Below are 24,778 nucleotides of genomic sequence, written 5' to 3'. Positions count from 1 at the left end.
GTTAAAATGTGGCAAGAAACTGTCAGGAAATACTGAAATTGGGAATAAACCTGTCTTTTCTCACTACATCTGGTGCCTGTGTTAAGGAACAAGTAGCATAGTCTTCTTATGTATTACCAGATGTTTGCTTTCAAATTTTTTGGGAAAAAAATCTCTCAAGCCCAGCAGTGCTAGATGCACAAGGAATTGCAGCATCCTTATTATACAATTTATGTTTACTTAGGACACGTTCCTTGTATAACACTGCTAATGTAAATAGTGCACACCTGTATTGATGGAACAGTACAGGTAATAAGGCTATTGATTTTTATCTGGAAAAAGATAAAATTTCAGTGTTTAAAAACAATATATGACCTCCAATTTGGGTTTTTATTTTACAGAAGAATTACTGTAACAAATTGTGTTATGGCATGGCACAAAAGTCTTATCCAGTTTTGGAGGGATGGCGTATTGACCTGCCTGAGTTGGCTACTAAGATCATTACTGACAAGCGTCAAACTCGTGAATATACACTTTATACAGTGCTCTTGGGTATTTTTAATGCAAGAATGTCTGTGAAAGTGTGCATGTGAAATTCTGATAAACCTGCTAAATTAATTTTTCAAGCTGGGAGATGCCAGATTTGTAAGGTTGCAGAGTCTGTAGCTGATATGACACACAGGCATGTCATTAAAGGGTGTTGCCAGTTAAAATACTCAGCTGTTATGGTATTTCCAGCTTAGCATCTAACTTTGTTCCACCCAGCAAATAGTCACATAAATAGGACTAGCTATGAATTTTTAAAAGAAATATTTAATATATTTTAAAAGAAAATAACATTTGGAAGGGAAAATATTTGGGTAGCTTGCACGTGAATGTCTAGGGTAGGGCAGGGAGATGCCTTGCAGGGTACCGAGTTTGATGTGCTAAAGAAGCTCGCAGTAGATGTTATGTGGAAAATGTTACCATTTATAGAAATCAGGTATTTCCGTGAGTACCGGAACTAATGAAGTCTGGTTTCCTGTGGGTTTGTGTCTTACGGCTGATTGACTTCAGTGTCTGGGAAGGTGAAAGTTCTGCCGGACGCTTTTTGCCTTGCATTTGGGGTATTTGCATCCACTTGCTCCCGAGCAGATTTCCTGATATCTGATGAGGTGTAAACATGGGCTTCTCGCTTTCTACTAGGCCTCCTCCTTTCATAAACTTTCATAGGTATTTGAATTACCTAGGGGGTTTCCCTAAAATTTGAAACTCATCAATGGAATAAAAGCCAAATAGACTTAGGTCTATTAATTAATATTGTTATTAATAAAAATCACATATCCATATTTTTATAGGAGATGGGACTACAAGCTCTTGATTTTTTTTTTTAATGCCCCTGTTGTCTGCTAGCTTTCTAGTAGTCAGTTCATTGAAACAGAAGCCAATTCCTAAAAAGCAAGTGGTGTTTTTACATAGTAAGTAATAGAAATACATTTTGAGATTAGCGTACCAGATTTTATGGTAGAGGCTTGGACTATAATAGTTCTGTGGTGTGTATGCAATGGATGGGTTATTCTCCCACAGATGAAACAGAGCATTAGACAGATTTAAGTTTCCAGTGTAGCTGTTAGGCTGCGTTGCCTGTGGTATGCTGCCTGGCTTTTAGGTTTGGTGTCCTGTATGCGTGAACAAACAGTGCAGTCTTGAGTAGAGATCCAGAGTCCTGCAGAAGGTTTATCAGTGAGATACGTGCTATTAATGGACCTCCTGGAGCTGTTAGCAGTTGTTTCTTGTTCATAAGGATCAGAGATGTATTGCGTGAAATACTGTCAAGGCTAATGGGTGCCATTGGTTTCACTGTCAGCAAAGATTGTTCGCTTTGGTTTTGACCTTCATTAGGCACATATTTTTCTACCTGGAAAAGCTGGAGCTCAGTAAGCTTGGGTGTGAATAAACAGGGCCCTCGATCTTCCATGTGAATGCTTTCCGTGTAGCAATACGGGCGAGTAGTTTATTCCACCGGATGAAGTAAGTGAGGTGAATAAGGTGAGTAAGCAATTTCATTATGAGACACTCTCAGCTGTGTCTAAATGCTGTGTTGCAAATTCGGCTCGTGCTTTGAGCTGGTCGGGAGCCAGGTGGCTGTGGTTAATTCATCACTGAACCTGAGCTAACAAGCCCTGTGTAGGCTAGGTTATATTAGATGGAGCTCTGTGCCATACTGAAGTAGCTAGAAGCTGTATGCATGGGAGCCAGGGCAGAGCTGCTTTGGGTCTGCTGGAAACATCCTGTGTAGACAAACTCTAGAAGTGTTTGTGTGGAGTAATTAATTTACTATATGAATTTACAGTAACTTTACTGAAATGTTACGTTCTTTACAGAGATCAGTTAACGTTCTTTTTGTGCAAGTTGTAGGCGCTAGTTATTTCTCGTAAGGTTGTATTTATAAAGCATACATGTGTATTATCATAGGATGTATCACCAGTGTTAGTTAAATGGATTCATAACTTTCTTGCCTGTTGATTTGCAGTAGTATAGCATTTTGTATATAATAAAGTTATATTAAGCAAAGATCTTTGGAATAAAGCCATAATTTCAGGAAGATTTCTAATATAATCCAATCACAATAGCTGCTTGGAAAGAGAAGTTGAATCTTCAAAGTAGACAATTAAATTACTCTCTTCAAATACTTGACAGAAACAGAAAAGCGCCTTTAAATTTTCCTTCCCAGTCTTCCAAAATCCTGCTTTAGATTCATTGCCCTATCTCCCAGCTGTATTACCGCAATGCCTTTTCTGACCTCCTCTTCTAGTTGTTGTGAAATACCAGTCCTAAAACGTTGTTTGCCTATTTTAATCATGCCTCTCCAAAACAAGAGGGGGTATGGTTCAGTGGTACTGGTTTGGGATTTGGGAGTTTGGGGTTCAGTTCTCTGCTCTGCCACGTGTTTTTTTGTATACTGTTATTTTTAAACTCCTTGTATCTGGTGTTCAGGTGGGTACTAATTACGGTATTTCTTAACTTTACAGTGATGTTCTGATTATAGATGAATAATGTGATTGTATGAATACAAATAAAATGAGAGTAATGTAAAGATTCAATTCTCTTCTTTTTGGCTTTGTTTGCTAACGTTCATGCTTTTCCATTGTAAAGAACTTCCTAAAATCAGTGATACTTCAACACTTTCAGTTACAGCCTTCCAAAAGCAGAAGACCTCAGTTCCTGAATCTTTTATTACTTTGCCTAGATATTTGAAATAAAGTTTTGCTGATGACACCAGGAAGAAATGTAGCAGTGAGCGACCTTGATTTGAGGATGGAATGGTGTGGTTTCTCTCTCCCTCTCTCCCCCCCTCCTTTCTACCTTGCTATCAAAGGCAGTAGGTATAATGTTTTTCAAGGAGCATTAAAAATTGTTGGGGTTTATTGATCTTCATATTACAGTTGTGCTTGCCAAGCACAATATGATAAATGTAGATGTTTCTCATTTTCTGCAAGTGGACTTTCTCTCATGTTAAGCTGTGTCTTTTAGCTATATAGCTTGAGTTAAAAGTTTTCTTTGTATTAGGTTGATGGGGGTGAGTAATAGGTGTCTGCCACAGTACAGAATGGTTGGCAGCTTAGCCTGTAGTGGTTTTGTTTGGGAAAAGCAGTAGCCATAAGGTCATCAGAATACTTTGGAAATTAATAAGATGCGTGTGACTATTGACAGTGTGTGACAGGAAAAGCTGTATTTATAAATGAGTGTCAAGTACCCCTCCAGTTTCTCCTCCGAGACGCTGCATTGTGAAGCACGATCAGCACGCGCTGCTCCTGTGCCAGCTCCCCGGGATGGGAGCTGCGTCTGGCTGCTGGGCGCTGAAACGAGCTCGAGGAGTGCGTGCCACGAGGCAGCGCATGCCACGAGGCAGCGCGATGACGCTGGTGTGGTGCTCGCGGAGGCACCGCTGGAGCGGGCTGTCCTTGCGTAGGAACCATCTGCCCTCAGCTCTGGAGGGTTGGGGTGGCTCCCGGTGCTGTGAGAAGGCATTTATGTTCTTCCAGGAAAGAAAGATGGAGACAGTACTAAGAAAGGAGTATTTTTGTCATCGTTCAGATAGCTATGCATTTTGTACGGTCAAAATTTACACTTACAAAAGCTTGTGATTAACAGTAATGTAAAGGGAATGGAGTAATTTGTGCCGTTAGTGTGTGTGTATGGGGAAGCACGTGTCTGATCTGGAAGGTGTGTTTGAGAATGCTTTTGTAGTTCTCTTGTTTTGGAAATTGGAGATCAAAGTGGTTTAGGTTCAAAACAATGGAAGAATGCGCTGGGCTTAATTGTACAAAATACATGAGGATGAGCTGTTTACTGAGGACAAGTTGAGTTCATTTTCATGGCTACTTTTGAAGGAAGCAAGAAATGAAACTAAAATTAATCTTGGATCTCTGAAGACAATGATTTCCCCCCCCCCCCCCCTTCCCAACAATAAAGTTTGGATTTTAGAAGCTGCCAGAAGAACTTGTCCATGCTTAAAATATCTTACAATATCTTTAATACCTGTTAAATTAAACCATGTGTGAGACTAGCTGCTATTGAAAATGGCAGTTAAGAGTCCATATACAAGAGCTCTTTAAACATTTCTGTTTACTTTTATACTGTTCTTGGACTGCATAAAATGTTACATTGTGAAATTGTTTTGGCTCAGTTGTCAATAAATTGTGTGTTAACCTTTTAAGTATTCTGGATTTATATTATGGCAACAACGATGCCATCCCGTCCTTTGCTTCTGTCAGCATTCATTTTCTGGGAAGAAGTAAACACTGCATAGTGCCCCTTTTATGCATTTGCTGGAATTTTGAAAAGTACAGATTATTCAATCAGTATAAATGTGCTTGCGTCCATGGATGTCCACCCTTAGCATCATTGGAGTGCCACCTCAGAAAGCAGTGTATTTTAGAGACGTCTTGGATAGTTGATATGCTGCCTTGCACGTTGCTCTCTGTTTTAGAGAGTTTGGAGGGGTTTTGGTGTTTTTTTTTTTGTTTGTTTGTTTGGTTGGTTTTTTTTGGTGGGGTGGGATCGGTGTTCTTCCCCAAATCAGCATTCCACTTGAGACTTGCCTGGTGTCTGAAATGAGTGTATTTATTACTGCTTCTTTATTGAGAGGAGTTAGGAAAAATTAATCATCTCCATAAAACTAACTTTTGCAGGAATTAGAAGCATTAACTCATTGTGAGTAAGAGGCATTGCTCAATATATGGCCAGAGGGAAGGAGGGGGTCTAGACCAGTCATATCTGTAAAACTTAGGCTTCCATTAAAATGTCGCACAGCAACAGGGTTTAACTGGGCGTGCAGTGAGGCTCCTTGCATTAGAAGGCTGTTCTGAAAAGAGATTGAAGATGATTAAATAGGCTGAAAAGCAGTGCTGCTGAATGGTGATTAAAAATACCTTGTTAATTGGGGGGGGGGGGATAGATTTAATGCAATACGGTAACAGTTTATTTAACCGGTGATATCTTCATTGTACTCTAATTAGAATTTGAGGGCAAAATTGTCAAGGAAGTTAACTTCTTGAGGATGTTAAAAATTTAGGATCAGACTTTCAACTATAATGAGTAGGGAAGGGATGGACTGAAGACCTTTGCTCTTCTGACAGCTTCCATCTTCAGTAATTCCTTGCTGTTGTGCTGCGGCAGTATGAAATCAGAAAATCCAAATCCTGTGAATAAGAATCCTTTGGATTTAACGCTGGGAAGAGCCGAGTGGCGATGTATGTAAACATCTGAGTTCACTTACGGGGAACACAGACCTGCAAAAGGAAGCTAGATGAAGGGTGATGGTAGAAGACAGGCTTTCCTGGCAGCAGTGGTGGTCTAGGAAACAGTGAGAAAACCTCTTCTTCAAATTAGGTGTTCAGTTGTGACATAAGTACAGGATCGGGGAGGAAAGAGGGAGTACTCCTGTTTCTTTTTCCACAGCTGTCTTATGAGAGGCTGTCTTCTTGCTTAATGGGTAATAGTAAAAGGTTTTTAGAAAACGATACGACATTAAAATGTGTGGAGCAGAGTAAGTGCGTAAGAGTCATTACCACATTTTTCTGGGAATTTCCTGTCATGCTTGTACGCTCTCCTGCCTTCCTGTGCGCCGTCGTTTCCCTTTCAGTTCACTCGGGTTTCCTAATAGCCTTTGAGGAGCTGGTGGTAAGTTTTTGAAGTCCCGGTCTCTTAAACAGGCTTTAGTCACAAAGTTTTCAGCACACATTAGGCATCTGCTGTGTGGAATAGTAATCGTGGTTCAGTCTGCTTCGTGCCCTTCTTTTACTGGATCTCCTGAAGCATTGCTCATCAACCCAACTAAGCAAGCAGGCTTGCACCGCTTCTGAAAACTGTGGATTTTTTTTTCTCTTTCAAGCTACTCAGAGATTGAATCGGTAGATCTTTCAGTAATTGGAAGTAGCTTGTACTGTTGGGAAAAGTTTGCCACCTGTCTCAAATTCTGCTGATCAAATCCTAAGTCCAGGAGACAGTTTTACCTACCATCCTCACTTCAAAGACCGAGTGTCCCACTGATGGTTGGAGTAAAAGAAACTAAAAGTTTAGATGCTTCCTCTGCTAGTAACACAAAGGGCTGTGAAATCCAGGGAACAGTTACTCTGACAAGGCTTCATGTAATTTCTGTGAGCAGGTGATTTTCTGTATTTTAAGTAAAGGAAATGTTATGTCCCTTCTGCTAGCACTGGGAAGAGCTTAGATTTCTAATATGTCAGACCTAAACCCCCACTTCTCTTCTGAATGCGTCTGTCCAACCTGCTTATTACTCAGTACCAGACAGGTCTCTTGGAAATGCAAATGTTTTTCTCCTCCTTCCTCCACTTCTCCTCCTGCAGTTGATTTAATCTGCATTTCTGATGTCTTTGTGGCTTTTCTGTTGTTGCTTGTAAGTGCTCTCTGCATTAAAGATAGACTTGATCTTATTTGAGAAAAAGAAGAGAAGCTGGGCAGAGATTTTAATTGCAGTTACTATGAAAAAATAGTTTTTAGTGAGCATATTGATGAGGATATGTCTCAAAACACAGTAGCTGCCTCTCTTTGCACACCTTTCTTTTAACAGTTGTTTGGTCAATCAGTCTTTACATGTGCTTTAGTAGTTCATTTCCTTCATGAATATCTAATTATTTCCTGAGTAGCTCCCAGTGTGTGTTGGTTTTTTATCCAATCTTAATAGATAAATGGATTAATTCGGTGGTTTCCAAACATGTTATCCATGTCAAGTTCCTATGTTGTTAGGTCTTAACCTTTCATGAGCAATGACGGAAGCGTTCGTATTGGGGATTACTGTTCCTGGGGCAACAGTGCCATTGCCTAGCAGTGGATATTCCAAGGTGCTTTTGAGGTTTTGGTTTTTCATTTGCTGTATACTTGACTTTGTCAGAAAAGAATCAGACTTTTTAAATAGGCTTTGTTCTTCCCCTAAACTTTAGAAGGCTCTTTAAGATATGGATCCTGGTGCCTAAATGTACTCTTCCTAACTGAGATACTTTTGTGATGCATATGTAAGGTTTTTTCATGTTTATTAAAGTTGCATAGCCAAACGTAGACACATTCTAAAATGCCAGAATTAAGGTCTACATTGTCATTATTGTGAAATCATTTTTATTTATGTGGCTGCATTCTGGTTTTGTTTGGGTGGGTTTTTTGGTTCCCCATCCGTTCCCTGCCCCCCGCCCTGAGGAGTGAGGCTTAGTGTACCCTTAGGACACTGCAAGTTGGATTAACAGCTTTTTATGAATAGTAGGAGATCTTTCTCAACTCCCGCCTACTTTACATTGCCTTTTTTGCTCATCTGATAGCAAAGTAAACTGATTCCATTCAGTAACCGTGGGAAAACCCCCAAATTACTACTTTCCCCCTTCCCTGTTACTTTTTTTGCAGTTCTAGAGAGTTGAAGCATACCTACTACTAGCTTACTGTATGATCAGATAAGTGTCAGAAGTAGTAGTGCTATGAAATGATGGGATTGTGCAGTTAGGGCAGCAGAGGAGGATGCATTTGAAGACAACAGGGATCTCTCCAGTTCGATGGTACCAAGCTGTTAATCCAGCTTTCATACAAAACTGCAGGTGGAGTTCATGGTGTAGTTGGAGAAGGGTAACTACGTTCAGTGGAGCACACAGGGGAGAATGGAGCCATGTTCTGCTTTGGGTTTTCGGAGTCCGAGAGCAGAGGGATGTACAGGACAGCACCTGATACATTGGGTAGTCTCGTCTTTCCCCATCCTGCTGTTTAGGCTGTGGTCTGTTCACAGTACTCCCAGCCATTCCCATCTGCTCCAGCTCTGCTGTTAGTCCTTCTCCCTGTGCTTCTCCTTCTTTCCTGTCTGTGCCTCCCTGCACCACTTCCTGCTTTCTGGTTGCCACCTCTTCTTCCAGCACCTGGTTCCTGTTCTCCTCATCCTTCTGTATTACGGTGTGCCTGCTTCCTTCTTTTCCTCCATGGTGTTCAGGTGCTAACGGGGATTGCATTGAGACTGGAAGAAGAAACTGGCTTTCTAGTCTCTGTTCCCAGGATACAAGGAGCAGGGAGCAGGGTTGTACTGGAAATGTTTTTCTGGAGCTGCTCCGTGCAGCTGGAGCAAGCCTCGTGATGTCCTGGCACACTGGGGTTGAGTGAGTGTGTAGCGAGGAGAGGTCCTGAGAAGCTGGCGCATGTTCAGGGTTTCCGTACTTGACAGAGTTATGTTGAGCATGTGCAACAATATTCCCCCTCTTCCACACCCCTGTGCCTTGACCAAACTTGAACGTTTTTCCATGGGGATAGTAGGAGACCTAAAAAATTCACATCCCGGTGTTAGTAGCGCTGAGATTATCTGGGAGACTGCTGTAGGAATTCTAGCATGGGGGTGTGGAGGGACAGCATTTTTTCTCTGCTTTGTTTCAAATGGCTGAGCTGTTTTAATTGAAACTTCTCACAAGAGATGAGAATGAGGCACACCCGCAGGAGGGAGAACTTCAGTCAGAATGATTTCAGTCTACCAAAATTAGAAGCAATCAAAAAATTGCCTAACGAGGCAATGCCTAACGAAGCATACCAGACTTCCTAATGAATGGGTGGCACTGCATTATAGTAATGTGTAGATGATACAGCTTTATACTAGAGTGGTATTCGGACACCTGCTACTTTTTGTTTGTTGATATGCAGTACTTACAGATAAACAGTTCAGATACATATTCTGCTTTTTCAATATAAACAAACGCTGCTCTTACCACTATGGAAAATATGCTCTAGGTCAACCACGAGATGTTGGGCTTGATGCAAGAATTACCAGCTGAAGTTTTGTGGCCTGTATTATGCAGGAGGTCAATTAGATGATGACAGTGGTTCCTTCTGACCTTAAAATATGGACCTGGACAGCTGGGGCCACTCTGTGCTGCCGTGGTAGAAGTTAGGGGCTTCCTGTGGCTCCGACTTCCTCGAAGGCTCAGGGCTGGGAGGGAGGGAGCTGAAGCTGGCTTTCTGCAGCTCTGAAGCTCTTCCTCCTAGTACTGGAGCTGCTCTTGGATATGGGGAATTGAATGCTGTGCACTGAAAATATCTGCATTTACTAACTGCAGAGGAATGCGTAAATATAGAAAAATATGCAAGTACAGAAGATTACCCCCCAAAAAATGTTACTGTGTGGTGCAAGGGGCCTTTGGGTGGGCAATATCCAAAGGGAAACTTTGGAAGAGAGGCCTACAACTTCTAGAGGGACTTGTCATTTACAAATGATAATAATGCAAACCGCACAAGTCAGTTTCCTGAGTTGCTGTAAATGGAAGCGTGTTTTTAACACTCCTTCTTTTCTAACACAAATGTAGGAAGCTGGCAAAGTAGCTAATTTCAGTGGTCTAGAAAAGTTTAAAGTGAAATAATCTAAGGAAACGGAAGCCTCTATTTTTAACCTTCTCGGTCATGGGAGATGGGGAAGAAGAAGAGGAGGCCATCTACTGTTGAAGTCTCTTTCCTATGTTACTGTATAAACTTAATCTAATTTCCACTGCTGTTTTAGTGAAGAAGTACTTGTTACTTGTGGATGTTCAGTTATGTTCAAATTAAGAGCAGTGTAGTTTTGATGGCATGGTGTGTCTTCTATAATTGTGCTTTCTCTCCTGTTGATTGTTTCTTACTTTCCCATTTTTTTTTGTAGATCTGAAATTTTATACTGTAAAAAAAAATACATTACTTGTGCTGTCTTACTCTTTGATTTAGTTTCTTATACTGAAAATGAATTTTTCTAATAGTTCTAAATACTTTTTATATTGGGTTTGAGCAGGTTGTCTTAAGATTTTTTTTTCTTATTGCACTATTATTATTCATAAAAAGTACATTATCAGGCTGGATTTCTCTGGATTTTTCACAAGATATTTATTCCTGTATTTTAGCAAAAGCATGACAGTGAAATTATGAGTAACTCCTCGTATTACTTAGTTGGAAGTACTTTATTGGTCTAGCTTGAAGCTTAAATATAATATATTGCACAACTGCTGGCAACCGTAGAAGTAATAGCACCAAACTTCATAACTTCAACCTCTTAAAAAATTTCAGATGAACATAAATCTGTAAAACTGTCTTTTTCTTTAGGATATATTACTAAATTACTAATATTGATTGGGGAATACACTGTGTTAGTTTGCAAGGTCAGCATTAAGGAGGACTGTAGGAGGCAAGTTTATTTGGGGAATGGTAATAATACTGGGATAACTAAATATTGGGGAAACAGGGGCTAAGTTTTCCTAAAAGCTTGAAAATTACTGGTTGAGAAGGGGGTCAACCTGGAGTGTGGAAGCAGCTGTAAGATTTTAAGTACATATTTTAGAGAATCTTCTCCCCAACACCTGCATTAACATTATATATTTGTAGCTTACATGAATTTGTATTTGTGACTGGTAGGTTGAGAATGTTGAGAATCAAAAGCTTAGAAATGATACAAACTAGCGTGTCATAAAGTGTAAATAATTTGGCAGCTGTATCTGTAATTTTAAAGTAAAGGCAAAGAGTAAGCTGTGGAGAAGAAAATGTAGCAAATCATTGCAGAACCATTGCTTTCTTCCTTAGGTAGTTACTGGGCTTTAAAGAAAAAATTACTTAGCAGGGGGGGTTGTTGCTCCAGTGGTATAAAAGAAGCAAAGATTTTAGGGAGATACAATTTCTTTTGTTAGATCTCCTGATATGTTTGGAAAATAAAAGACACATTTTAAGCACAGTTTTCTTTAATGGGTTTATTTTTCGACGACTTTTAATGCCTTAAAGGTAACCATTAACTGTTTTTGTAATACCAGTTAAAATACGGAGCTTTTAAATAAGTAGGCAGATTGAGGATGTCTGTATGTGTATGCTAATGTATACAATATCCACTAATGACTTGTCCATCGCCACTTCTAGGCAGCTGAAACATGCGCCCATATGTGCTTGACTAAGGGTCTCTAACTCTTGGAAGAGTGGAAAAACCTTAAATAGTGAGGTGACTGCCATAGATTGCCACTTGCAAGAAATGGAGTCCGAAACCAAAAGCATCAAAGATTCTGTCAACATATGTCCACTTCAGTTGCTTAGAGCTAAGTCAAGCTTAGTAGCTCTTCAGGCAAGTGATTGAAACGGTGCCCTTGGATCGTGTGCGTGTCACATTAGTTGCACTCTTTCACTCCCACATAAAGTATTGCTTTGTTAACGTAGTTCAGAAACTTAACAAGAGAAGCAGTCTGGAAAGCCTGCCTTACAAATCTGTGGCGTAGTTTGGGTAGGGGTCTGCTGGAGCGCAGTGTAATGCCCTCTCTGCTCGCAGGTTTCCCTCTGTGCCCATGGGCACCCACTCCACAAGGGCAGGGCTGTGGCCTTTTGCAAGGCAAAATTTCTCTGCCGTACGGGCAAAGTCGGTGCGTGACAACGCAGTAGCACGTTAGAAGACGTTACACAGAAATGGTACAAGAGTCCATAAAACTTCCAGGAATGTGATAATTGAACATGTTTGAAAAATACCATATGTGGTACTTTGAGGAAAAATACAGGACAAGTATAACACTGTTTTCAAGCAGGCTGGAGGAGGAGAAGGAGGAGCAAAGCTGTTCTGAAAGGTTAAATGAGAAACTCTTGTCTTGAATTTCTAATATTAGCTGGCAGCGTAGACTTTTCTGGGTGTGAGGCATTTGTTTACTATTGTACCTCACAATTTGTTTTTAATAGGATGTATGTGAAGTCACAGTATGCATATTCTTTTGGCACTTATCTACACATCACTTTGTTCCAAGACTTGAAAAGAATGGTCTCCTGAATATATATTTTTTCCAACCATTGTTTTATACTCAGTCCAGTTGCATTTACTTTTTCCTCCCATTGTTTGTCACTTTCTGCTTCATTTCTCCAGAAACGGTTTCTGGTAACTTTTAACGTGTGTTTTCTCTTTCATTAGTATCATTGAGTAATACTTATTGGTGGAAACAGTTTCATGAAATTAATTTCAGTAAAATTTAATTGAGTATACTCCAAGTATAGTAAGTTTCTGCAGGATTGGGGCTTAAAATATTTTGAAACATCACATTACTTAAATTTTCACTGATAGTAGTGCTGAGCTTGTTTGTGCATGTAGACATGACAGATGTCTGTTTCTAATCTCATTAGACTTCAGTTCACCTCTAGGGGAACACTAGTAGTTAAGTATAGTTTGGCTATAGCCTATTCTAAAACACTGTTTCTCCCAGACTACGGAAGTATAAAATCCCTTTAGCATCATGTTCGTTGGCATGTTTTCTAGCATAATGGGCCTTCTCAGTGTATGAGAAGGGTTTCCTTTGGTTAATAAGCAGTTATAGACCACACCAGGATGTAATTGCGTATATACCTCAAGATTCTGGTGTTAACCTCTGTGCATCTTCAACTACTTGCCTTCTAGTCGGCCTGAAGATTGCCAGTTAACCTAAGATTCTCAGTTCTGCTGACTGAGACTTGTCTAAAGTGATTTAAAGCTATAATCTGCTCACAAAAGTGTTTTACAGTGCTTTCTTTATTGACGAACGTTTAAGTTAAGCCTCTGTCATTTGACACTTTAATGGTATTTGGACAAATCAATAAATTGCACGTGTGTGTGTGTATGTGTATATACATATATATGTGTGTGTATATACACACGCATACACATGCATACATATTTAGTTATCTCCAGTCTGGCTAGTTGGTGAAGAAGAATGATAAATTTAAGGGGGGGAGGCCTTCCACAGTGCAGAGCCAACCATTACAAATGTACAGAAACTTGAATTACCAGTAGTTGTTAGAACATTTTAGGAAAAATTCTGCCATAACGTTTGGGATAATCACATAGACTTCAAAATTTTGAAGAAAGGTTTAGTCTAGCAACGTCAGACTTCAGGGTAACAAGCTAGTCAGCAAATGCTGACATAATCTTTCTGGATATAGGACATGTGAAGTTAGTGAGAGAACACAGTAGATGGGAAGACAGTTTTGAAGAACTTTACCCTTTTGCTTCTGTACTGCTTGAGAGATAACCAAGATACCTTAATAAACTAGAAATGAAGGAAGCAGTGTAATAGTGAGGATGTGCTAATCTTTTTAGATATAAACTTGAAGTGATGCTGCAAGATCTGCAGGAAGTACTCCACTGCATCATAGTGTCTTGCAGCATTTAAGACCATTTTAGTTACTTGTTATTGAGACGTAAAGTTTCTTTTGATGCATCCTTTTCTTCTAACAGGTAGAACTTCATGGGCTTGAATTTGGAGTTCTAGGGCCCATTTTTGTTCCTCCTTGTCTGCTGGGGACCTCCCTTTTCCTGTCTGTTTCATTTTCTTCCTGCTTTGAACTCCTCCTGTTATTCTTGTTCATGTGCAAAGGGCTTATTACTAAGAACTTGCTGTTAAGGTCTCACAGATGCACCTTTTCACCCTTGCTCAGCTGACTTCCACTAGGAAAGTGCAGGTGTTTCCTCCTCATCTGGTAGTTGCATACAGAAGGTGTGACCAGCAGTCAGAAGAGAAAAATTTTGTGTGTGTATGCATATACTTACACACGAGCACATACACAGTCCTCTGTGTAAGGGTGTAGCAACTCATCACCTCTCCCAGGGACTCTTCTACGATGGTTTAGTGGTGGGCAGGATTGTGCCCAAGTAAGCTAGTCAGAAATTTGAGTTCTCAAACCAGAAGAGTCATTGTAAAACTAAGAATACAACTGCCAAGGAGTTTGTTAGACTGAACTGAACCTAGTTCAGAGCCTAGATCTTTAGTAGACAGGCTTTACTAGGCTCTTTACTAGGCTTTAGTATGTACTGAGGACATAGAAATCCGAGAGCTGCATGACTTGCTCTTCTCCAGCAGAAGGTTGCAGAGTGGTGGTTTGCAGGATGGAAGAAATAAAGAGATAATCTGCAGGGCTGGCCTGTACTAACTAGGACCTCAATTACCAATAGCATGTAGTTGGAAAACACTGTTTTCACAGAAATTGGTGAAAAAGTTACAAATGTTAATTCCGAATCAGTGAAACTAGAAAACTAGAACACTGCTTTACTTGCCTGCTCTAAAGCTGTGCTGTGTCTGGACAGGTGTAGTGTCATGTTAGGCTTCTTACACGGGTGGAAGAATTCAGCTTGGTTCTCAGATTCTGAAGTTCCCCATTAAATTTTCCTTATCTTTCAATTTAGGCTTTTGATTTTTATCTGGGGTTTTTTGTTTGGTTTTTGGGTTTTTTTGAAGTCTCTCCCAATATGCAAGTCCTTAAGAAGACCTTGTAAATATTTAGAGATTTTTGAGTAACAAAGGCAGCTTTATTAGGATTGGCAAAAGAAAAGTTGTGAATATCTTGCATGTTACTGTTTCTAGCTAAGAACATGTTCAATACGAAGGTCCAATTTGACATCAGTTTAGTAGAACTGTAGTCTCCTAATTTCCCCCCCTTAACTGTCTTATCTGCTGCATATTCCTGCTGTCCTCCTCTTACGGCTTATTCCCAGCTGCCATATGTAATTTTGTCTGTTTTCTGGTCTAGATGTCAAGTCACCTGCTGCCCAGACTGCCTTCCTTCAGCCAGCCCCTCCAGCGATTGCCTCTGCCCTGCCGCTAATCTTAGGTTCTGGCTGGTGGCTTTGTACAGTTGCCTGTAACTTCAGGCTATCTGTGCATACACAAACAAAACACGTTTTAAAATGCTCACGGACAGTCTTACTTAACCCCTCTGCCTCCTTTTTTTTTATTGTTTATTCTCTGTAAAAAAAAAAAAAAAAAAAAGTGGCGGGGGTGGGGAGCAATTGTTTTAAAAGCACTGACTTTTAACCTGGCTGTGATTTTTGAAGGAGGAATTTCAGTCGTCTTGATGAAATGCGGGTATATTTTCAGTAAGAATTTCCGATAATATTTGTGTCCTGAATCTGGATATGGATCATAGCTGCTGTTAAGAAATGGATAGCTGCTTGGAAGACTTGGCTGCTTGAGTGGAACGGTTTCAGCAGTTCCTGAGCAGCCAGACAAGTCACACGAGAGCTGCAATTGGACATAGCATTTTATTTTATGTTTCAACATACTAAGCCAGTATTTCTTAGCTGTTTTGGGAGTATGATAAAGGATAAAAACAAAAGTATATTATTTCTCTGTTGTTGCTTGTTAGTTAATGCTTACTGTTTCTGTAATAGTGAACAGAAAGGAGGTTAGAGGGAGTCCTCAGGTACATTTATGTAGATGTTTGAAGTAGGCAGTATAAACTTCTGTTACTTCTTCTAAGTTAAGAATTATATAGGGTGTCTCCTATCCATACAGGTGGGTGCCTTTGCATCATGAAATCTAACTGTTCAGGGTTTTCATGGCCACCTGCCCTATTTAGCATTATATGTAGCAGAGAATGTTACGTATGACAAAGTTTTCATCTAATATGTGTATAATACCCTGCCCATTAGAAAAGTGTTAGTGGGATTTAAAAAAAAATGTAAAGGGACTGCCTAGCATGAAAAAGTGAATTCTTTTTGTTTTGGAGTCAATTGATTCAATATAGTGCACAACAGAAGACGTTGATGATCTGAAAGGCTGTGTGAAAAAAAAATCATTTCATTCAGGTTTAGGATGCCAAAATAGAGTACTCGTGCTCATTATTTCCATTTTTTCCTGAATGGTTTTCTTCAGTACAAGGTCACAAAAAAGGCAGATAGCTGATACCACTTACTTTTCTTGGTCCACATAAGCTCAGGTGGCTGTAAAAGAAGGGCATTTATGGACTGAGGAGTAGGATGGCCGATGAAGTTACCACCTATGCTGCCCTGTTGCACAGATGTTGGAGCTGCTTTCTACTCAGCTCCTGAAGCACTGTAGCTTACAGAGTGGGGTTAAAAGGACCTGCCACCAGCTTGTTTGCCACGCTGTAAACAGCAGCAAACCATGGCTCGGGAGGTGGTGATTGACAAATAACTCAAATATTTGTGGGAATGACATGCTTGTCAGCTGTCTCAGCATAGGTTGTCCAGGTTTGTAATACTATGTGTTAAGGGCAGTTAACACTTGTTTCCATTAAAAAAAATTTAAAAAGTCATCTAATAATGAACACACATTTTTCTCCACACTTACAGATGTTGATTCATTACTGTAGCTGGCTAATGCCATCTCTGTGCCTTCTGTTTTGCACATCGATGTACACTGTGTTGGCTTATGTTACTGTAAAATTAATTGAATCAAATACACTGATTTGACACTATTAGCACTTTTCATGTGCTTATTTGCGGTTGTTTTAAAATTACTGCAAAATACAGTGTGATCTTAAAAAGACTGAATTTCTAGTGGCCTTTAGAAGAGCTGGTGCTGTTATTTCCTTCTGTAGGGCAGCATATTATTTCTAAGGGAAACGTATCCCAGTGATGACTTTGAATGCAAGTTACTTTCTTTAAGTCTTTGTCTTAAGCACAGAATCTCATTTGTGCAAATTTCTTTCCGGCCATCTGTACTGTGGATTTATTTTAATGAAGGATTGAGTAGATGTTCACTAAGTTACTTTATTCAGAACTCGAGGTTAAATTATGCAGTAAAATGAAGATAGATCATTTGGATTAAGAAAAAAGTTCTAAGGGATTTTTATCTTGAAAATATACATATAGTTTGGTGAACTTTGTTGTACTTTTGACTAAGCAGTCAGTATGTAATTCGCCAAACCTTATTTCAAAATCCAGTTCGTTTTTATGACTTGGCTACTTGAGAAGAGCTGAGTCCGTAATAGAGGACGGACAGTGAGGAAAGCCATGGTGTACTCCAGAGTGCTGTAACAGGGGGTCTGGAGTTCATGGCAGCGTTTGCTGCAAACAGCCTGTGCCTGGCTGGCGTGTGCTGCCACGAGGTGAGGCTGCGTGGGTCTAGCTGGTGCGCGGCTCTTTCTGAACCGTGCAGGAAGCTCCTTGCTTCAGCAGCCGGGCAGCGTGTGCGGGACGTGTCCTTGCCCTGCTTGGTGGGGCGGGAGGCAGTGGCCGCTGAGGAGGCGGGTGCTCACTTCAGGGCAGCCTGCTTGGAGGAACTGGCTGGGTTGGGGCTGCTGGGGGGTCACGGCACAGCTGGGTAGCCACAGACCCTCTCTGTGTCTCACAGAGAGGGTCCTGCAGGCCTGGAGCGCACTGCTGCCCCGGCCCGAGCTATGGTGGTGGAGGATGTCCATGAAGTGCCTCCAGGACTGCAGTGTGATTTTTTTTTTTTTTTTTTTTTTTAAAAAAAAAACAAAGTAACAACCACCCCCCAATCCTCCCCCTCAGTGTAAACAGTTCTTCTTGTCCATGTCTGTGAAACAATAAAAAAATCATCTTCTATTACTGCTCAATTTCTTGGGTTGGTTTTTTTTTTTGCTGTGCAGTTGGAGGGAATAAGAGCCATGATACAAGACGAGGATTAGTTGAATTTTATAACAAAGGCTGTAACTTAAATTCATGTTTGAAAGGAAGTAAGAAAAAAATGTCTGGCTGAAAGCTTTTAAGTGTGTGCGTGATTTCTCATTTTGCCTTCTCTCTTTCTTGCCTTGTGACACTTCAGTAATATACTCAGCATAATACTTCACTTTGGATAAACTGTTGCTAGATTTATCAGAATGTTTAATTCTTTTCTAGTTATACTGTTACTCATTTTTAAATTGCCTGGTATTTTTCAGATCTGTAATGTGAATTAATACAGTTTCCTAGCCTGTAATTTGCATTTGTCAGGCAAAACCATTTATCCCATTAGACAGCTCTTTAGACTGAGATCACATGTAAGAGAATGTTTGTCCTAGTTGTCTGTTGAGGAGTATCGGATTTTATTAGACATTTTCTGCCTCTGCTGCTAGACCTGACCAAAATCAGGAACAAAAATAAAAGTACTGTTGGCAGTTGCTGTTCTTGCGTCCTTCCCTCTGTCTCACCTACAAATGGTGGCTTTTCTTCAGAACTTGATGGTTCTTTTTCATAATTAGCCCTCGTGGTTAGTGCTTTCCTCTTAATCCAGGCCCACTTTGGGGAAGATAAGGTGACCTTGGATGTAATTCAGGCATCTAGATGTTGTCTGAGAGATGGCGTTTCTACTTTGGAAACACCTTTTCGATTTCCTGTTCAAGATCTTGCAAAAACAGGCTCTGTTTGTCTTAATTTAGTTCCTCCCAGGGGAAGTTTTGCTCAATTATACCTACGGATTTCAAGCAGCTAGGGCCCTCTGATATGGCATCAGGGCCACGGGAAAACTGAGGATCTTATATAATATTTTCTCATGCCTTGTGTTTTTAGTGATCTGGTTCTGTTTTTGAAAACCCATGACAATGAAATTGCTGTCCCACGCTATCGGTCAAACTGTGTTTTGAGAGTTGAAGTATGCCTTTTCTTTGAACCCAGAAGTGTTCCTTTATTATTTAAAGGTTGAGGTTTTCTGTGGTTTTCTGGGGGAGTTGAAATTAGATTCTGTTAACAAAGTATAGTAAAGCTGAGAGCAGTTCTGTAGTAATTCATCTAAAATGGTATTTAGCCATTGCCTTTTGCTGTCTTCTTCCCTTCCCACCCACTCCCTGCCATGAACTGATGCATTCAAGAAATATCTGTTGCTGCTGCATCTTCAGAAAGCTGTAGTAATGTATTCTGGAGTCCTTCTGTGTTATGGGTAAAGATATGAAATAAGTACGCAAGGAGGAGGAAAAACATCTCTTAGTGTTACTCAACTGTTCGGTTTTATTTTGTAGCTTGATTTCTGTATTCTAACTGTTTAGCTTGATAATTGATGCAGAGAAAATATTAATAAAGCTTGGGTTTTCAGACACGTCTGTCTTACTGCATGCAAATACCAGACTTCCATTTCTTCTTAACGAAAACATTTAATTTGGGCAGAGTTAGAGGTGACAGATCCAAGGCGCATGACAGTGCTCAAAGATTTTTCTTTCAGCTTGATGTGCAGGATTCGGTTTATGGGAAGCTTTTTTGTGTTTCTGTATTTGAAGGGTTTCAGAGTCACAAAAGATTGGGTGCCTAATGACTGAAGAGCATCATTACTTTTGGAAAGGATAAACGTTTCAAGATAATGAAGAATCAGCAAATCAGTTAATCTGAAGTTATGGTTGGCTCTTTGATATATGCAAAACTGGCCCCCGTGGATGACTGTCACTTGTACGTGGCTGTACATCCAGTGGCTGCAACCAGTTAATGTTGTAAACTGGTCCCAGAGGAATTCTGTCTTCAGCTGGAAGTTCAGAACCTTCTTATTAGTGTCTACCAGTTGTCGTGGGGGGGACAGGAGATGATCGCTGGTGGCAGATAAAATGCCTTAGTTATTTTTCACTACTGTGAATAGCATAATTCAGGGCAGCCCTGGTTTTTATTTAATTAAAGATGTCAGCATTTTTATTCTGTCTTTGTCTTTATAATGCTTTGAAAAGTTTTTTGTCTTTATTTTAATACTTTGAAATGTTATAACAGATGTACTTGTACCTTGTACAATTCTATATAAAATAGAAGCAGAGAAGACCTGTCCTATTTTACAGTGCTTAAGCTAATTAAAAAAAAAAACGGGGTAAAGCAGTATTTCCAGAAGATACTTAATTTCAGCAGTCTACTGCTGTAATTTGTTGCTGACCTCCAATATACATATCTGCATTTGTTCCATTTTGTCTTTGTTATTCTGGAAGCCCTTAGTTTCCCTAACTGGAAAAAAAATAATCTTGTCCTCAGAGTTGTGCTGGTTAAACCAGAAATGTATTTTTTCAGTTGACTTAGTTAAACCAGTGCAAAACACAGGGAGAAACTTCCAATTCCTAGTTTAAGCTTTGCACGTTTTGACCTAGATGAATTGAATGAAGAAGGTTCAAGCTACATAGATATAAATGTGACTGAATTGAGAATCAGTGTGACATTTTGCTTTGTCTGAAGGGAATCCAATTTGGAGCAACTTTGAATATAGTTTAAAATGAGAACATCACGTTAATAATGGTCTGAATATCTGGAAGACAGCTTTTTATGTGTTCTTTTTCTTACAAGGTTTCCTTCAAAATCGTCAATTAAACTGTTCATGCATGCTTTATAACCTTGGAATGAAAACCGGTTAGACCAGATGCATTGGCTTTCTTCAGTCTCCCTTTTCCAGAAAGTGAGCGTTGTCCTTGTCCTGGAAGTCTGAGCCCTGGTGGGATCACGGAGAGCATTGAATTAAAGTTCTTGTAGTGTGAAAGGTTAGAGTATCGTTTGCAGGTTTTATTTACGAATAAAGGGTGAGGGTGCGTTTATATAACAGGCAAGCATGTCTCATAACTCATTCCAAAGAAAATCTTGTCTATAGTGTGGTAATTTAGGAGCCAATGTCTAGACTACTCTGAGAAATTGTAAACATGATGTCTTCAGAACAAAACCGTGAGAGTTTAAGAAAAAATGTTGCACGTTATATTTTTGACTGAATTCCAGGGAGATCAGAAGTATTTTGGCAATATATTTGGTCTGCCTGACTGCTAGATGAATTACTGAAAGAATGCATATGCCAGTCCATAGTAACATTTTCTTTTTTGAATACAGCAGCTTTGGATTTGCATGATTACATGATGTAAATGACATATTTGTCAGAAATGGAAAATTTTTACTTTAAATAGTGGTGCACAAGTTTAGGTACATCTTCATCTTATTAAATTGTTTATACATGTTTGAGAATCCCTAAATAACTTGATCTTTGTACTGTTGTACAGAGCTGTTCAAACATTACATTTAAGCTACTGAGGATTTTTTTTTTTTCCTACTACAGTTAATTTCAAACACTTTAATCTCAAGAATACTAAGATAGTTTTAGGAGGCAGGTAAATGCAGTTTTTCTGTTTGCTGTGTGCGAAGTTATGTGCTTTTTGTTAGTGGTTGAACGGTGTGCTTACAGGACCATTGGAATAACTAGAATGTAGCCGTAGTAGTATTTCCATCACTTGAAGTCTTCACCATTGGATTCTTCTGGTTGGTTTTGTTTTGGGGTGGGAAGGACTTCTAGTTCAAAGACAGACGTTTTAGGTCAGACAAAGTTATTTTTTTATGCAGGTGTTACCAGATGAAGTGCAATTACCAGTCCCAATGATCTCTCTATTCCGCAGTGTATTTGTAAGCATAGTCCAAATCTAGTGCCAGGAAACCTTAACTGGGTATTATAACATAAGAACAGAATTTCCATTTTACGCCAAACAGTATTGTGCTATAGGTTATGCTGAACTTAAGTCAGTCCCTAAATTAATGCATGTATTTAATCTTTGCAAAGCTGTCATCATTCTAAGTAGTAGAAATGCCTCAACAAATAAACGTTGAAGGTGTTGGATCTATATCCCATATATAATTGAATATATACTATATTAATAGCTTTTCTGTAAAGGAATTTTATGGCACCTTTTAGAAGAAAACATTATCTTAGGGGTTAAGTAATGATTAAAATGATGATTTGGGAAATAGACATGATTCAACTGAATGTTAAGGATTTTTTTATTTGCATCATTTGTTCTTCCTAGATTTTTTATATACCTTGATGTTCTAGAACAACGTTGGTTTAGAGTCTTTCTGTAGAATTTGTAACCCAGTATTTTCAACGTTCCTGTCAATGCTGAAATTGCTGTTTTGGTTTTCTATTGCCCACTGGTCTATCAAGAATTTGCCTAGCAACGGGTGTGATATTTTAAGCTGCTAGATAGTAATGCTGTTACTTATTAGTTACTATTTCTGCTCTAATGGCTTCAGAATTCTTTAGAGACATTTGTTTGTCTATCTTCTTTTTGAGGGAGAGGAAGTAATTTGGATGGGTCTGGACCAAGAGAATATCATTAATAGTTGGAAATGTATAATTGAGGAGAAATCTATCGTATAGTGCTTTCTTAAATTTTATTTCATTTTTTAAGGACAAACAATTATACTGCTTTGACACCTTAAAGAAGTTAAAGCCTATAAAGCATCTAGTAATTTTTAGCAGTGGTGAACTCCAACTTCACGTTTGTGTTCTTTGCAATATGGGAGAAAAACTGGCAGGACTGCATGCCATTGTGATTAAACTGTTAAACATAGAAACTTGAAGGGAGAAGCTTGTCTTACCTGTTCAGGGAGTATCTGTCAGCATATTTAAATGAAATTTTATTTTGAAACTGTATGTTTGTGATTATTAACACATTCCTAAGCAGCATAACTAGTTTGTGATCAAATGATGGAAGTATCTTCAAAACATGTAATAACATTCATTGCACTGTAAACTCTGCACCTTTTGTATTTATTTGTGTTATTTTTATTTTTTACAGGATTACAAAGCCATTGACATTTGCTGACTGTGTCGGTGATGAGCTCCCTTTAGGATGGGAAACTGTTTACGATCAACAGATTGGAGTTTATTATATGGACCACATAAATCGTGAGTAGATGTATGATTATGTTTAGGAATCCTAGCAAGCTGATGTTAACTGATGGCATTAACTTTGTTTCTGATACCATTTATGCACCTCATGCTACAGTGAGAAGATGTATGCAAGTACATTTGCAGTATACTTGCAGTATCTGTTTTCTCATCTTTCAAATAGGGGCACAATCCCTCTTCCATTTGTAAAGAATTTTACAACCTATGATTGACTTATAGTGTATAAGACTATTTTGTTTTCCTTTGTCATACTGTGGAGTATCAGTAATGTTGTTGCTTTTTGTCATATGTCAATTAAGAAGATTTTTGTGCTCTACTCCTGTATTTCGTATTTTTCCAGTCGTTCATAGTTCACTCTTCTATATTGAAAAACAAAATACATTGAGAGAAATGTGCTGATTTTTAGTTAGAAGCACTATGAAATACAATAATCTCATCCTATCTTAAGCAATGTATGCTTTATGCTTTAATACAGTACAAAATGCTCTCAAAAAGACAACAGATGTCCCTTTTGGAAACTAAGAGGGAGAAATTTCCAACATTTTCCCTTTTGGGCTATTGCTGAGCTTTGTATTGCCACTGTCTGGCACGTTTGCCAGTTCTACTTTTAAAAAAATGTCTTGTCTTTACAGCTTTGTACTACTGCTGCTGTTACTGTTGTGCTGCTATCATTAAGCTTCTTATCACCAATGAGTGAATGCTTTCAATATTGTGGGAATTGGCAGTTGGCACGGAGGGAGAAAAGAAGAAAGTAGTTATATGGGCTATCACAGCAATGGTAAACAGTATAATCTGCAAAAACAACCTCAATACTATCTACTTGAAATCCAGTCAATTAAAAAATAGAAGTGTAGAAATAGTTTTTGGCTTCCTGCCATCATTGGAATTACTTGTGTATTGTGGTTTCACAATTTCTTATTTAAAAAAAAACCCAATAGAATAACAAATGTTCCCATGATATTGTTTGACCCACACAGGCACTTACTTGTTGTGAAATTAACAAAGATCACAAATTAAATAATAACCTTTAAAGAGCTGTTAATGCACTGATCACAAGGATAGATAGCCAAGACAATTGAATGGCAATAAATACAGACTGTTAGGTAATTCTTACAATAACTCTGTTTAAAAGAAGTAGTGGCTTAATGATTGCTGTTTAAACTGTCACGTTAACTTTAGTTAATATTGAAGTTTAATAAGAAGTGAAGTTTACATCGGAGTACAGTAATGGAGTGCACTTGCACCAACAGATGTACATGTGCGTGAATGCACATATTAAAAAAAATACCAACGAGGATATTGGCAACTCTTCTTGAACTTTTTTCTTGAACTTTGTAAAAGGCTTTAGGAGTCCCTATAGATAACATAAACTCCTATTGCAATGCTGTGACTAAAAAAGCTACTAAAGCATCCTATCGATAGGCATCTTTGATAGGAATAACAATCACCATCGCATGCAAAAGAGATCACTTCCTTTTGCTTTTCAGACTTTGTTATTAGCTGCTTTACCACAGGCATCAAGTTTGAACTTACGGAAAGGATATTAATCGTTGTAGGCATGTCAGATCTGGCTTGCATTTTTTTCTGTGCAATTGAGAGCAAAAACTGCAGAAGAGAGTCTTTGCAGAGAGAAATTGAATTCCCAAATGCTCAATGGGAAGACACAGAAAGAGATTAATGTAAATGGGTCTGGGAAAGTAAAGCTAATCATATTAGGAATTAAATAAAGGTAATATATGAACAGAAGGCTAGAAACTTCATAGGGCCAGTGCTGAACTGAGTGAAAGGAATCATTCTGCAATTAACAAGGTTGCAAAATTTGTCTCTTTCATGATAACTAATTACTTGCAGCCCACAGATATTATCCTAAATGGTAATTCAACCGTCACAGCAAAATGGGTTTGTCACCCTTAGGCTAATACAGTGCTTGCGTATACAAGCAAGATTTATATTCAGAGGGAAGACAGAGT

The 24,778-nt window shown here is 39.0% G+C and overlaps 1 protein-coding gene across 4 annotated transcripts in view; it reads left to right on the top strand.

Annotated features, from left to right (window-relative positions):
- WWC3 (WWC family member 3) overlaps window positions 1-24,778 on the top strand; it is a 105,901-nt gene that overhangs the window by 15,803 nt on the left and 65,320 nt on the right. For all 4 annotated transcript variants that reach the window (XM_076357755.1, XM_076357785.1, XM_076357775.1 and 1 more), the window contains exon 2: window positions 22,696-22,805. In XM_076357755.1, coding sequence (XP_076213870.1) covers window positions 22,696-22,805 — 110 coding nt within the window. The remainder of the gene's footprint in view (window positions 1-22,695; window positions 22,806-24,778) is intronic.

Source organism: Aptenodytes patagonicus, chromosome 1 (genome assembly GCF_965638725.1).
Source record: "Aptenodytes patagonicus chromosome 1, bAptPat1.pri.cur, whole genome shotgun sequence".
NCBI lineage: Eukaryota > Metazoa > Chordata > Aves > Sphenisciformes > Spheniscidae > Aptenodytes > Aptenodytes patagonicus.
The sequence above is the reverse complement of the archived record's forward strand: the minus strand, read 5'-3'. Positions and strand labels throughout refer to the sequence as shown.